Source organism: Rhipicephalus microplus, chromosome X, assembly GCF_043290135.1.
Source record: "Rhipicephalus microplus isolate Deutch F79 chromosome X, USDA_Rmic, whole genome shotgun sequence".
Taxonomy (NCBI): Eukaryota; Metazoa; Arthropoda; class Arachnida; order Ixodida; family Ixodidae; genus Rhipicephalus; species Rhipicephalus microplus.
In genome coordinates, this window is record NC_134710.1 from 141,776,096 (window position 1) to 141,791,594 (window position 15,499).

Consider the following 15,499-nt stretch of genomic DNA (forward strand, 5'->3'; position numbering starts at 1 on the left):
TATATATATATATATATATATATATATTTGATGATGTTGGTCTTGCCATAATTGGAGATATCTTAATGGTCTGTTCCTTTACGCTAGCCTAGCGAGTGGAGCATTTCTGGGGAGAGGACTTGGAATGTTAGGCCACAGGCCTACTTACCTACCATCTTTCAATTTCCAAGCAATTGCGAGCCAGCGGTGATGATGGTTGTGCGAGTCTTTTTAAAAACTTTAATCCCAAAAGTGATGTTGATAATTACAAATCTAATTTTATTCAAATTCACATACTTTGTTCAGCATTTTTTTTGTATGAGAAGCAGAAAAATGCTAGGATAGGCGCTAAAGAACTGTTGTGTTATGAGCATGAGAAGGCTGTTACTCAATTTTCGTGGCTTGAAAAACAGCATGGTAGCCACATGCATTTCTTTTTGCATGCAGCTCATATAGCATTTGATAAAAACTTGTATATATCCAAATTTTGTACAGACTTACAAATACAGTAAACTCTCATTAAACAAAACTCTCTTCATCATCATCATTTATTTTCCCTTAAGGGCCCCTGACGGGGTAATACACAAGGGGGGGAGGGTCGAGCAAGGATACACAAAGGCAATTACAGACCAAGAACAAAAAGTAGGTTACAATTTTAGAATTGGAATTACAGGGCAATAATAAAAACAGAACTCGTTATATAACTAATAGCATGATTCAAAGTGGCATAAAAATTAGAGAAAGGAAACTGGCTACACAGAAATTACGATGGTGCAGTTGTAAAATGAGTCTTGAGTAAGGTTTTAAACTTCAGAGTATTACGTTCATTGGCTATTGTATTTGCAAGCCGATTCCAATCCTCAATTGTTAACAGGAGAAAAGATTTGTTAAAAGCATTGGTTGAACCTTTTAAATTTTGTACACTCAAAGAATTGAAGAGACGGCGCGAAGTTCGAATTGGTGGGAGAAGCAGGGAGCCATGTAAGTAAGAATAATTGAAATACACTTTGTGAAATAAACAAAGGCGTGCTATTTTTCGTCCAGAGAGGTGAGAGAAAGTGATGATTTTATAGTAGTAACACTTGTGCGGAAATTGTATTTGGAGGTTATAAAACAAGCCACATGATTTTGAATGGCTTTAAGGGCATCTATTAAATAAGATTGGTGTGGATTCCAAATTGGAAAGGCATACTCGAGTTTACTACGGACGTCGGTTGCGTAGGCAAGTTTACGAACTGAAGCCGGTGAGCAGGACGGGGATCTTCTGATGAAACCTAATGTTTTGGATGCATCAGCAGTAAGCTGTGGTCTTACCATGTTAGTTTGCTGTTGATGATAACACCCAGTTATTGGTGCAATTCTGCTAGGGCAAGATGGGTAGACTGGAGAGAATAAGTAAAATTTAGGTTTGAGCGTTTACGGGAAACTTGCAGAGATTTACACTTAGAAATATTAAGTTGCATCATCTATAAGAAACACCAATTTTCAATTACATTTAAATCATTGTGGAGGGCAAGTTGATCAAAACCATCACATCTACGGCGGTAAACGACACAATCGTCAGCAAAGAGACATATCGGAGATGTATAGTAAAAGCTCGTTAATTCAAGTTGCAAGGGGAAGCCGCCTCAGTTCGAATTAACGAAAGTTCAAACTAACGAAAGTGAAGAACAACAATAGTACACTGCGAGCAGGGCATAACAATTTATTTTTTTGAAAAAATCTGTGATCGCAGTCTGACTTTTTTCCTTGAAGGTGACAGCCAGCACTTTCTGCTCTAACGAGCGAATTTGGCGGAAGGCCTCTTCTCCGCCTTCTTCAAAACTTAAGAAAAGACGGGCGGCATTCAATCCGGCCATGACTTCCGCAGCAGAGGGCCGCACTGGTGCTTCGTCCTCCTCCTCATCATCATCACTGGCAGCGACAGGTTCTGCACTTTTCACCTTACATATTAAGTCGCCATCCGTGAGTGCACCACACACCACTGCACTTGAGTCCACATCGACGTAGTCCGCAAAGCAGATGTCTTCCAAAACGTCCTCCATGGGGGCGGTGACATCATGTTCGAGCCCTGGTGGCTCGTCAGCTTGCAGAGCTTCGGTGCTGAAGCCACAGTGGCGAAAGCAATTTGCTATCGTAACCACTGTCACTTGCTCCCAAGCATGCACAAGCATGTGTAGTGCACTTAGGAGTGTCACTTGGTAGTTACTGCACAGAATAATTCGTTCGAACATATGATGCCGATAAAATGATTTTAAATTTCTCATTATACCCTGGTCCATGGGCTGCAGTACCGCTGTCGTGTTTGCTGGAAGGCAAGCTCAATGGCCTTCTTCTCAATGTTGATTTTATGAGCCGAACAGTTGTCTACAAGAAGCAGGACTTTGCGGCCACAGCGTTCGAACTTCTTGTCAAGCTTCCCCAGCCACTGCGCGAAAAATCTACCGTCATCCAGGCCTTTTTGTTGGCCGCAAAGTCTGATGGGAGGGACTGGATGTTCTTGAAGCAACGAGGACTTCTCGATTTGCGTATCACAAACAGAGGCAACTTCTCGGTCCCGGTCATGTTTGCAGCAACCATCACAGTTATCCGTTCTTTACTTTTCTTCCCTCCCGTGCACTTGTTGCCTTTATACGTGATAGTTTTGGCGGGCAGCAATTTGAAAAATAAGGCAGTTTCATCCGCATTAAATATGTCCTGCGGAGAATACTTCTCCATGTAGCCTTGAAGCACTTCGGAGCGCCAACCTTCATATGTTTTCATGTTGACCGCGTTCATTTCACCCGACACAGCACGGAAAACAAGGTCATAGCGCTCGCAAAAACGGTGCAATTACCCATCTGAAGCAGCGAAGTTTTCGTAGTCTAGCTACAGGGCGAAGTCCGCTGCCTTTGCCAGTATGACTGGGCCACTCAGTGGTATGTCCTGCGAACACATTTCCTTTATCCAAATGACAAGTGCTTTCTCGAAGTCAGGATACTTAGCGGGCCGCAACCTCCTCCTTTTGCTCGCAACTTCTGCCTCTAAGCCGTCTTCAATAGTCCTCCTATTTTTTATATAAGTAGATAGCGTCGTCTTTGGTATCCCATGTTTTTTCGCGATATCTTGCATAGGCAAGAGTCCGGCGTCCACTTCCCGCAGGATATCGGCTTTCTCCTGAAATGTTTTGGCACGGTATTTGCCGCGGGCACACACCATCAAGTCGGAGCAGCAGAATCGCAACAGACGGAAAGCTACTACCGGCACTACCGCAACAAACGTTAGTCGAGGCCTAACACCAACACAAAGAATCGCAACAGTCGGAAGCTACTCCAAGCACCAACAACCGAAGTGTTGACGCACGCCCAAGACGGAGACTGCAGAGAAGGCTGGGCGAAGCTACGACGCACCCGATTTGCTGTGTGCTGGTCATGCCATCTGTCGTCTAACAATGACAACTACGCAGGATTTTCAAAAGCTCCACGATTGGCGCTTCAAAAAAAAAATCTTGGCGGTTACGTAGGACGGAGAGCAGGCAGCCGCTGAGAGAGAGATTATGGGGGAAAGGGGGAGAAGAGTAAGTGGCTCTATTTTCTGCACTCTGGCCTCCGCGCCAGTTTCTCCGTTTTTCTCTCCGCTCTTTGTCAACGCCGCCTCAAAACTCGGCAGCTGCCCTATCGAGTGACTAGCCAAGCCGCCAGCGCGGTAGCGCGTAGTTCGTTCTATCGGCGGCGGAACCTACTCGCGTTGGAATTAACGGGCTTTTTTATTCATAGGCTTGTATGGAGCTTGGCCGGACGATAACTTACTGCTTAATTATTCATAAATTCGAATTATTGAAGTTCGAATCAACAAGCTTTCACTGCAACACTTGAGGGAAGGTCATTAATAAAAATTACAAAGAGAAGAGGGCCAAGGACGGAACATTGAGGTACACCAGATATTACATTTGTAGTCGAGGAATGGTGACCTTCGATGACTGTGTATTGGGATCGATTAGTGAGGAAGGCTTGTATCCGTGACAGTAGGAGCGGGTCTAGATTAAGGGAAGAAAGTTTGAACATAAGTCTTTGATGAGGAATGCGATCGAACACCTTAGAAAAATCGAGGAAGATGACATGGTTTGAAATGAAGAGTCGAGGTTTAAGTGGAGGTCCGTTGCAAACTCAAAAAGTTGCGGAGTGGAGGTCCGTTGTAAACTCAAAAACAAGGTTGCTGCTTAAATGGAACAACTGCCTCTAATATGATTGGTTTCGTACTTGAACATTGTACCCCTGTTTACCTCTCAGTAAAGGAAACTCCTCTTAAATGAAACCCATTTCCTGGTCCCTTCAAGTTTCGTTTAAAAGCAGTCTACTGTACTCATCATATTAAACCTAACTGAAGGCTAAGACAGACAACCACAGATAAGTCCATGTGTTCCTCAAGCAGTGACAATGTTTTTTATTATTTTTTTATTTCCTTGAAAGTCCCACTTGAGAATTTCCTTGAGGGATTGGCAGTATTAAAGTGACGGTATTGATGGAGCTGTTAATCACAATGTGGATTGGTCTGCTTTCTGAATGGCAGTCTTGAAGTGCAGGAAATTAAGGATGACTGCTACTTCATTTGCAAGGTTATTCCAGTCTCAGGCAGTGCACAGGAAGAAAGACTGCAAAAGCTTAGTGATGTGCTCTTGCTGTGGAATAGCTGCATTTGGATGACCTGTACAATGGCCTGAGTGAACTGACTGATTGTTCTGGTTTTCACGTGGTGTCGAATTAGGTATTCAGTAAAAAAAAAAATTGGTTCCTATCTGCATGTTAATCTGCAAATGTCGTCGAAAGACGATAGTCTTGCGTGTGGAGAGAGTAAAAAAAAACATTTATTTGATGTTCTGCGCAAGAAAATCGGTAAAATTTATTCTGGAGGCGCTGCGTTAGAGTGCCTTGAGTATGCAGCAGAGGTGAACAAGCGCATCAAGTCATGTCACTCGTGAGACATGAGCGCCATCTGGCAGTTTTCTTGGAAAACGAAGCGCGTGGCTCTGAGACGGGTGTGCGCGCCCGTCTCGGAAGTGATAAGGTGTCGAACGCAAGGCGACGGGTAGGTGCCACCGCCGTCTCATCTTGGCAAAGCGTTGGAAACACTCGCCTTTTCGTGCAAGCATTGCATGGTCAGCGCAGCGTGATAAGCGTTACAGTTCTTAAAATTACTTATGTATGTCTTTTCTAGTAAAAGGTGCACATGCAGAATATATACGTGTTGTTATGGTACCCCAGACATGCGCAATAATTGCTTTTTAATTGACAATTGCACAAGTATAAACGCTAAGCCTTGAGCAGCATTGGTGCGCACTGCAGATGGGGTCAACCATTTCAAGTACACGGTGCCGTTAAGAGTGGACAAACAGACAAATGTACAGACAGACAGACCAAAATTTTTACGTCGAAGGTCCCCAAGAAAGACTATCGTCTTTAAAAAAGGCATAGACAGGAGCAGGAAGAGAAAAAGTAGGAAGTCTTAGCTGTGTTTTTACAGTCGATAACCTAGAGAAAATAATCTGAAACAATAAATTTAGGTGTGTGGTTCTGGACTAACTCCGGTTCATCTATATTTGTCACGTAACAAAAATATGCCTACGGAATCTCCAATTAATGTATTTAGAAATACTCTGAAGCAAATTTCACCGAAATACAACTACTTATTTATGAGGAAAAAGTTGGGTGCATGTGTCTTATTGACCCAAGACGGGTCTTTCAAAAAAAAAAAAAAAAAAGTGGGACAACATCTATGCACCAGTAGGCCCGTGTGCTCAGATTTGGGTGCACGTTAGAGAACCCCAGGTGGTCGAAATTTCCGGAGCCCTCCACTACGGCATCTCTCATAATCATATGTTGGTTTTGGGACGTTAAACCCCACATATCAATCAAACACCTATGCACCAAGCTGCACTTCTTTCGCCCCATTTCTCGCACAAAAAGGCTTTAATCTAAGTAAGTGGTACAAAGGGGCACTTGCACACACACACGCTTGCACGTACACGTGTGCACGTGCACACACATATTTCTGGCGCAGCTCATCTGATTTGTTTGGTTTAAAGTCCCTAAACCACCATATGATTATGAGACACGCCGTAGTGGAGGGCTCCAAAAATTTCGACCACCTGGGGTTCTTTAACGTGCACCCAAATCTGAGCACACAGGCCTACAACACTTCCGCCTCCATCGGAAATGCAGCTGCCACAACCAGGCTTCGATCCCGCGACCTGCGGGTCAGCAGCCGAGTACCTTAGCCACTAGACCACCGTGGCGGGGCAGCGCAGCTCATCTCCAGCGGCTGTAGTACAATTGGGTGTTTGTGCAGCCTGTTTGTTTCTTCTGTCAGTAAATAAGGACAAGCATCTCAGTTGTACCTGAATTTCCGCATTTAAATTGTGGCTATGAATCAAGGGAAGCCTCACCAATATGGTGTCACCGAATGCATTAAATTCTGCAAGTGCATTTATGAACTCGATTCATGTTTGAGGTATTAGCTTTCCTGTTAGATCTTGTATATATTCATGTTCTCTTTCTTTTCCCGACTGTCTAGAGCATCAGTCTTGTCATCCTTTTTTTTCTCTCACGATTTTACGTATAACGTCATAGCCACAGCTTTTGGTTTTATTGCTGCTTGTACCGTAGTCATAAAAAAGGACAAAAAGGACTTTCAGCACATTCTTCATCATAAAGTGTGTGCCTCAATGTAATAGTGCCCATAAAACTTGAAAAAAAACATTTAAGGGGTTCTATTTTATAGTTTGGTTTAGCGAAAAATTGTGCTTTATTTTTCATTTGAGTGTGCTTTGTCACGATTATTGGCTGACATACTGCCTCAATTTCGAAACAGTTCATGCATCTATGCTAGAACTACCTTTCTCGAATTCAGAAAGGGAGAAAAATAGGACAAATCAAAAACTTTAGGTATCCTGCATGCATTGGAACAGCAAAAATATTCTACAATGCAAAAACAAATTTAAGCTGTACGCATCTCTGACACCATCTATCGCAAACGGAATCACCCTGCGCATTTTCAACTTGGCGTTAAACTTTCGACGAAAGACATTCATGTGCTTGGATATAAAAATGCTTTAAAGAACCCAGATGTTCAAAATTAATTCAGACAGCATACTTTACATTTGTGTTGTATGAATTCTCGAAAAATGTAATCTTTATATACGTTTTCTTGAGGGTTTGTGTGGTATTGTTATTGAATGATGAATGGCAGTAGTATTTTTTGTTTGAAAAAACAAAAGAAAACAAAAAACATTCTCGTCCCATAAAATTACCAGACCTTTGTTGTATCACTGTCATGCACGTACTTTATCAATGAAAGCTTTCTGCTGAACTCTTGCAAGCTTTTTATGCTTTTACTAGTGCAACAACATGTGCGTATGCGATAATTGTCTATGTAGCGCATAGCGCTGTCAGCCACAAAGTTTTTCTAACTGGACTTATCGACTGTCCCACATTTGATAGTGAAGAGAAAAAAAGAAAGCATATGGTTATTCGTGTGAACAGTGATACTGAACTCATCGCACTGTTCTACAAGGTTGCTATGATTATTCTTTCTCTCTCTCTCTCTTTTTTTTTATGCAGGTGAGCAAGAAGCAAATAAGTAGTTCAGTCGCACTACAGCAGTGCATAGTAGGTGGAGCACAAGCTAAACACGTACAAGAAACACAGCAAAAATGTGATTTAGTGCGAAAGCATATGCAGACAGTCACCCAGGGCGAGCTAGGCGTTCGCAAGTAACCAAGTCATAGTGACGTTGCATGGGCTTCGTGCATTGATTTGGCAGAGAGAAGCATAGATATTACCAATAAACTGCAGTCAACATATTTTATTCACCGACAATCGGCTCAAACTGCACACAAGAAAGCAAGCGCCGTTGTGTGTATTTGTATCATCATCATCATCAGCCTGACTACGTCCACTGCAGGACGAAGGCCTCTCCCATGTTCCGCCAGTCAACTCGGTCCTGTGCTTGCTGCTGCCAATATATACCTGCAAACTTCTTAATCTCATCTTCTCACCTAACCTTCAGTCTCCCCCTAACCCGCTTGCCTTCTCTAGGAATCCAGTTAGTTACTCTTAATGACCAGCAGTTATCCTGCCTCTGTGCTACATGCCTGGCCCATTTTATTTATTTATTTATTTGTCATAGTACTCACAGCCCCCAAGGGCATTACAGGGGGGGGGGGAGGGGGAAGAGTACAAAATTTCAACACTGAATACAGATACTCACACGTCCCATGTCCCCATGTCCATTTCTTCTTCTTGATTTCAACTATAATACCCTTAACCCCAGTTGTTCCCTGATCCACTCTGCTCTCTTCTTGTCTCTTAAAGTTACACCTACCATTTTCCTTTCCATTGCTCACTGCGTCATCTTCAATTTAAGCTGAAGCCTCTTCGTAAGTCTACAGGTTTCTGCTCCGTAGCTAAGTATCTGCAAAATGCAGCTGTTATATACGTTCCTCTTGAGGGATAGCGGCAATCTACCTGTCATTATTTGAGAGTACTTGCCAAATGTGCTCCACCCCATTCTTATTCTTCTAGTTACTTCAGTCTTGTGATTCGACTTAGGGGTTATTACCTGTCCTAAGTAGACATAGGCTTTTACAATTTCAAGTGCACTATTACCTATCTCAAAGCGCTGTCTCTTCCGAGTTTGTTGTACATTACTTTCGTTTTCTGCAGATTAATTTTAAGACCCACCTTTCTGCTCTCCTTGTCTAACTCCGTAATCATGAGTTGCGATTCGTCCCCTGAGTTACTCAGCAATGCAATGTCATCGGCGAAGCGCAAATTACTAAGGTACTCTCCATTAACTCTTAGCCCTAACTGTTCCCATTCTAGGCTTCTGAAAACCTCCTGTAAGCACGCGGTAAATAGCATTGGGGAGATTGTGTCCCCCTGCCTTACACCTCTTCTTGATTGATATTCTGTTGCTTTCTTTATGAAGCGCTATGGTAGCAGTTGATTCCCTGTAGATTTCTTCCAGGATGTTTATATATAATTCGGCACCTTGATTCCGCAGTGTCTGCATGACTGCTGATATTTCTACTGAATCAAATGCCTTCTCATAATCTATGAAGGATATGTATAGTGGTTGGTTATATTCTGAGCATTTCTCTATTACCTGATTGATAGTATGAATGTGGTAGATTGTTGAGTAGCCTGTTCGAAATCCTGCTTGTTTCTTTGCTTGATTGAATTCTAATGTTTTGTTTATTCTGTCAGCAATTACCTTTGTAAATAGCTTGTATATGACGGAGAGCAAGCTGATCGGCCGGTAATTCTTCAAGTCCTTGTCATCTCCTTTCTTATGTATTAGGATGATGTTAGCATTCTTCCAAGATTCTGGTATTCTTCCCGTCAGGAGACACCTCGTAAACAGGGTCGCTAGTTTTTCTAACACAATTTGTCGTCCATTTTTCAGCAAATCTGATGTTACCTGATCCTCACCAGCAGCTTTGCCTCTTTGCACACTCTCCAATGCTTTTCTGACTTCTTCTATTATTACTGGTGGGGTGTCATTTGGGTTACTGCTAGTTCTTATATTAAGGTCGTGGTTGTGCTGGCTACTGTACAGATCTCTCTAAAACTCCTTCGCTAATTTAACTATCCTACCCATATTGGTAGTTATTTTGCCTTCTTTGTCCCTTAGTGCATACATCTGGTTTTTACCTATCCCTAGTTTTCTCTTCACTGCTTTGACGCTTCCTCCGTTCTTCAGAGCGTATTCAATTCTCTCCATGTTATACCTTCTCACATCAGATACGTTACGTTATTAATCAACTTCAAAAGCCCTACCAACTCTATTTTGTCTGTTGTACTTGAGGCTTTCATGCTCTGACGCTTCTTAATGAGATTCTTTGTTTCCCGGGACAGCTTGCCAGTATCCTGTCTAACTACTGTACCTCCAACTTCCACTGCACACTCCGTAATGATACTCCTCAGATTATCATTCATTGCGTCAATGCTAAGGCAGTTTCCCTCGATAAGAGCAGAGTACCTGTTCTGAGGCGAGACTCTGAATTCCTGTACTTTCTCTCTCGGTGCTAGCTCATTGATTGGCTTCTTGCGTATCAGTTTCTGTCGTTCCTTCTTCAAGTCTAGGCGAATTCTGGACCGTACCATTCCCTGGTCCCTGCATGGTACCTTGCTAAGTACTTCCACATCCTACACGATGCCTGGGTGTGCACTGAGTATAAAGTCTATTTCGTTCTTATTTTCGCCATTAGGGCTCCTCTATGTCTACTTGCAGTTCCCTCGCTTCTGGTATAAGGTATTCAAAATCTGTAAATTATTGCGTTCTGCGAATTCTACTAGTAGCTCTTCTCTGGCGTTCCTAGTTCCGATGCCATAATCTCCTACTGCCTGGTCTCCAGCCTGCTTCTTCCCTACCTTCGCATTAAAGTCTCCCATCAGTATAGTATACTGTGTTTTTTTTTACCTTACTCATAGCCGATTCCACGTCTTCATAGAAGCTTTCAACTGAAGCGTCATCATTGCTGGATGTAGGCGCGTAAGCCTGTACCACATTCATCTTGTATCTCTTATTCAGTTTAATTACCATACCTACCACCCTTTCATTAATGCTATAGTATTCCTCTATGTTGCCAGCTATGTTTCTGTGAATTAGGAACCCCACTCCAAGTTCTCTTCTGTCAGCCAAGCCCCGATAGCTAAGGATGAGCCCGTTGTGTAGCACTGTATAGGCCTCATCTGTCCTCCTAACCTCACTGAGCCCAGTTACATCCCATTCAATGCCCTCTAGCTCCTCCAATAGTACAGCTAGACTTGCCTCACTAGATAAGGTTTTAGTGTTAAGGGGGAGACTGCTCTTTGGGACCAAAAAGTGACAAAAATATTCATTTTTTAAAATTGACATATTTGGTTTCTGCAAGTATTTTTCTATCTCTCTGCAAATTGTCACGCACCAAGAAGTAGTAATTTTTTTGTAATATCATTTTAACTGTCCAGATTTTTGGTGCCGTTAACATGCAGAACCTGCAAAAAAAAATGGGGAACCGACTTTGAGGCTTCTTTATAATTTGCCAGCCCCTTTGTCTAAAGCTCTACTACCAATTTATGAGCGCCTTCGTGAGGATTGCTAACATGCGCACCATGATCGTTGCTTTTTGAAGAAACTGTGTGTTTTCAGTTTTTTCCATTTTTCTCAAAAAAGTAAATTTGTGACTATTCAATTTTCAGGCCTTAATATCTCTGCAGCTAGGGCAGGTACAACAATATTTCTATTTGCAGTGTAAACCTGTATGTGTGTAGAATGCAAGTATGGGAGCAAAATTTAGAGCACATGCCTTTTTAATTAATTACTAATCAAAATTGTAACACAATTCCAACTGCTTTTGAAAATGTATAGTTCATTTTGCTGCAAAATAACCAATAAAGGTCTAAAAACAAAAACCTCTTCCATACTTTCACTCTATAGTCGTTAGCCTATGTTGGCATATCCTAAATATCACTTTTAATTAAGCGCTTTTTTTTCTATGGTGGCCTTAAACAATAGGAAGTGAATTTAAGTTTTCTCAGCAACAAAGTGAGTTACAGGAAAACTAATTACATATTTGAAATCAGCAGTGAAAACTGTATAACCCTGTGCAGTTTTATCAAGATCACTGAAGAAATAAACAAAAAATGTCTAAGACCAGTCTGCCCCCTTAAACGTTGCCAAGTTCAGCGGGGATGGTCCTCCCACCGATAGCTTGATCTCGCTGCGAATTCAGTGAAATTGTTCTGCTCCTACTGTAATGCTGGCTTTAGTACTGGACTTTGAACTTGCTTCTCACATGTTGGTCACAGGTGACCTTTTCAGAGCTGCCTGGACAACTACTCTGCGGAGAGGTGCAGAAGGCTACTGTGGAGCTGCACAATGCAGATGGCTGTCCAGCATTGCATTCCTTGCAGCTTGCATGCGCACAGCCGCAGTTATTTTGCCTATGTCCTGTATCTGACGACGAGGATGAAGCATACCACGAGGAGCCGCTTCGACCAAGCCCACCTGTGCTAGCTCAGGCACCTCCACTGGCCTGGGTGCAAGCACCTGCTGTGGGTGCCCGCATGGAGGGTGGTCAAAGGGTGGCACTGCCCTTCTGGCTGCATGGTGCCAAGAAGCCGGGTCGCCATGTGCTGCATCTTTTATTCTACTACCAAGGCCCTCAGGGGCAGCTTTCGTGAGTCAGTTTGTCCAAATAGCCTTTGGTTCTCCCATTGTCAAGAAAATTATAACAGTTTAAAAGAATTGATGGAGCAATCAACAAAAATGAAAAATGGACGTACAGCAGTTTTTCACAATTCTTTTTGTATTTTTGCTTAATGATTGTGCTTTGTCATAGATCAAGGTAAATCACTTAAATTTATGTGAAAACAAGCAGCTGTGGCTATGGGGCAGAAGTAGTATCTGTTTTGTCAAAGCAATATAGATTATCAATCTTGCCTAGTCACTCATGTCACTGACCACCTAAATTTCACAGACAGTAGTGAATGCTGGGAAACCCCAATCTGGTTGTGTGCTGCTATGCCCAATATTGGGTATGTTTCTCTTCAACTCGCTTTCAGCTCATGAGCCCTAACTTTATTTTTTAAACTCTACGTACTATATATTGTGTTTGCACATCTGCAATGCTCAAACGTAGTAACCCTTTATGGAATTAACATAGTAGTGGTGTGCTTCCCACAAGGGCACGCCACTCCATCGCCTCTTGCTCGGTGCCCCGCCAATGAATTATTTAGGGTTAACTACCTATCAGCCGCCCACTGCTCTCAGCTCATTATGAAATGAGGGAAAAGGGGGCCACTAGACATAACTAACGTTACTTCAAAGCCACAGCATATGACAACGACAATCACTGATTGTAACATACAGTCGAATCTCATAAATTCGAACAGGCTTAATTCGAACTTCCGGTTAATTCAAACTCACGATGAGGTCCCGTCAAAGCTATGTGTATTGCAAAGGGGGAAAACACCCCATAATTCGAACGCCCAAGCACTTCTGACGGTTAATTTGAACATACCGCACTCCGAAAATGCTCTCAGCACCCCGCCTAATCCCGCGGCGGCACCTGCGACACCTCAACGCTGAGCGCGAAGGAACTAAAAAGTAAAAAAAAAAAAAAGGCTGCGGTGAAATGTTTGCTCTCTCTTAAATGCCGATCTGCGATGCGTCTGTGTCACGCTTCTCCCTTTTCCATCTCTGCCACGTAAAGACCCTTCTCCTTCCAACGCCGTGCGCGAAGGGAGAGAGAGAAAAAAAGGAAAGCTGTGGCTGGGTTGAACGAATGTATGGTTGAAGGAAAGGAAAAAGGCACTATATTCTACAGCCCTTGCCCCTTGTGGGAGCACGGCTCTGCGCCTTAAGGGGTCTCTCACTGGTGCCACTTTTCCCCCTTCCCTGTCCCTGCCACGTAACCCTTCTCCTTTCAACGACGTACGCGAAGAAAGGAAAAAAAAAAAACTGCTGTGGAGTGTTTGTTGTCTCTCAAATGCCGATATGCTTCTCTCCGCGTGGAGACACCCCTCCTTTCTCGTCACTTGCGTAGCACAGAGCGGGAGGCTCCGGTACGCAGTCATCGTTGTTGTCGTCTTTAGAAAGTGTCGGTGCCAGACATTTCCGCGCGCAACTTCTCTTGCCAGGAGAATGCTGAAGCCGAAGTAGAAATGCTTTGCAAGCTGCGTGCGATATTGATTGACTCGCTGCAAGGCAAACTTGTGCAGACGCGCATCACCGATTATTTCAACTAATAACGGATTTACTGTGATTTGTGAATAAATGTAAGTCTTCTAAAACTTCCCCCTCGTGTGTTAGCTCAATGCACATGTGCCACTGCATGGAGAGCCCTCCGTTTATTTAGCTTTCATTAATTCGAACTTCTTTTAATTCGAACAAATTTTCGGGCCCCTTCGAGTTCGAATTATCGAGATTCGACTGTATGTTGTTTTGAGAGCAGTTAATTTCTGATAAGTAAATTTATATCTTATTGCATCTATTTGTTTAAAAAAGAAAATAGCGCTGCTCTTTGTAGCATCCAGACTTCAAAACTTGGGCCACTGTCAAGTTCTCTTGCATGCAGTCCACTGTCAGGCAGACATGGAATCCGAGTTGAATTCACCTCATACTGCAGCTACTTTTCGGGCTGCAAAAGTGACAGTGCTTATATAAAATTTAAGCACTGTCACTTTTATATAGACATCAGTGCATTCTACCAATCTCTGTATGAGCAGTATCCCACTTTGTGTTGCCACAGGTGGTGGGCTGTGTGGCTCGTATGACAGGGAGCTGGCTGCCTTTCGATTCTGCAGTTGTGCAGTAGTATATAATGTTCCAGTGCCCCAAAATTGTAATTTTGTTTTTGCAACCAGCATTCCAAAAAAGGTGGATGTCCAGGCACTTTGACTTGTGTTTGTGTAATTACTATGTCCAGTCGTTAGTTTATATAGTTTAATATTTTGACATACCTTATTTACTCGCATAATTTGTGCACCCCTAATATATTGTCAGCTTTACGAAAAAAAAAAACATTTACGGTACTTGCATATTTTGCGCCCACTGACCCGCCCGAGCCAGCTCGCTGATGCACAGACGAAAACTTTCGACTTTCAAATTCTTTGGACGGGCGAGCCGGGCATGTGCCTGGCCGATCAGGCGAGCGCACTCAAAACAGGCTAGGAGTGCAAAGACCCTTCTTCTGAGGATTTACCCTGAACTAGGGTTACTAGAATACTGTACCCAAACACCCAAACCTATTGACGGGTCTACGCTAACGGTTCGCTGGAACCGCTGGAGCACTTTCTCCATTCTTTCCTCCATGGTTTCTTCTCCTCTATCTCTCCATCTCTATCACCATGAACATACCCATTCGTGTCACGGCACCGGAGGCATGCGAGGGCCTGTCGCGCCAACTCTTCCTCTCGTTCTCTGCGTCCGCACTGCAACGCATGCTTGGTTGATATTGAAAGTTTAGGTTTTGCCATTCATTTGCCTCATTTTTACTATTCTCTTGCAAAGGGCTACTGTAATTATATATACGACAATATTCAAGCTCGCTTTTATAAAGTCTGCCGAAGAAAACTGGAATCGTGCCACTGCCAAGCAGTTCAGCGCAAAGTGCTTCAACATGTAATGATCGGCGCGATCGGTATGGAAGAAAGCAGAAGAATCCACGCTTGCTAATACAAGTTTCCTGCCCATTCAAGTATGTGCGAACACTTAGGTCCTCTAGTATTGCTGTGTTGTGGGAACTAGTTTCTCCCAGCAAAGAAAATAGGACATTCGAACGGGCTAGACAGAACCGAGGGCAAATGTGCTTTGGAAGGGCAGTGACAGTGGCCGCGACAGGGATTCTCGGTCGAACCTCTCGATCAGCGATTCCGACAAGATCGCACTTGACCGTATCTTACTAGGTTAAATACGCACTAATTCTTGAAAATAAACAAGTGAAATTTGTTTGTGTTCCAATTTATTAACTTTTTAAAAATTATATACTGCACATGTG

At 43.0% G+C, this 15,499-nt stretch overlaps 1 protein-coding gene across 3 annotated transcripts in view; it reads left to right on the forward strand.

The window, feature by feature from the left end:
- l(3)76BDm (trafficking protein particle complex subunit 8 homolog l(3)76BDm) overlaps positions 1-15,499 on the forward strand; it is a 223,669-nt gene that overhangs the window by 153,436 nt on the left and 54,734 nt on the right. For all 3 annotated transcript variants that reach the window (XM_075877897.1, XM_075877898.1, XM_075877899.1), the window contains exon 18: positions 11,808-12,178. In XM_075877897.1, coding sequence (XP_075734012.1) covers positions 11,808-12,178 — 371 coding nt within the window. The remainder of the gene's footprint in view (positions 1-11,807; positions 12,179-15,499) is intronic.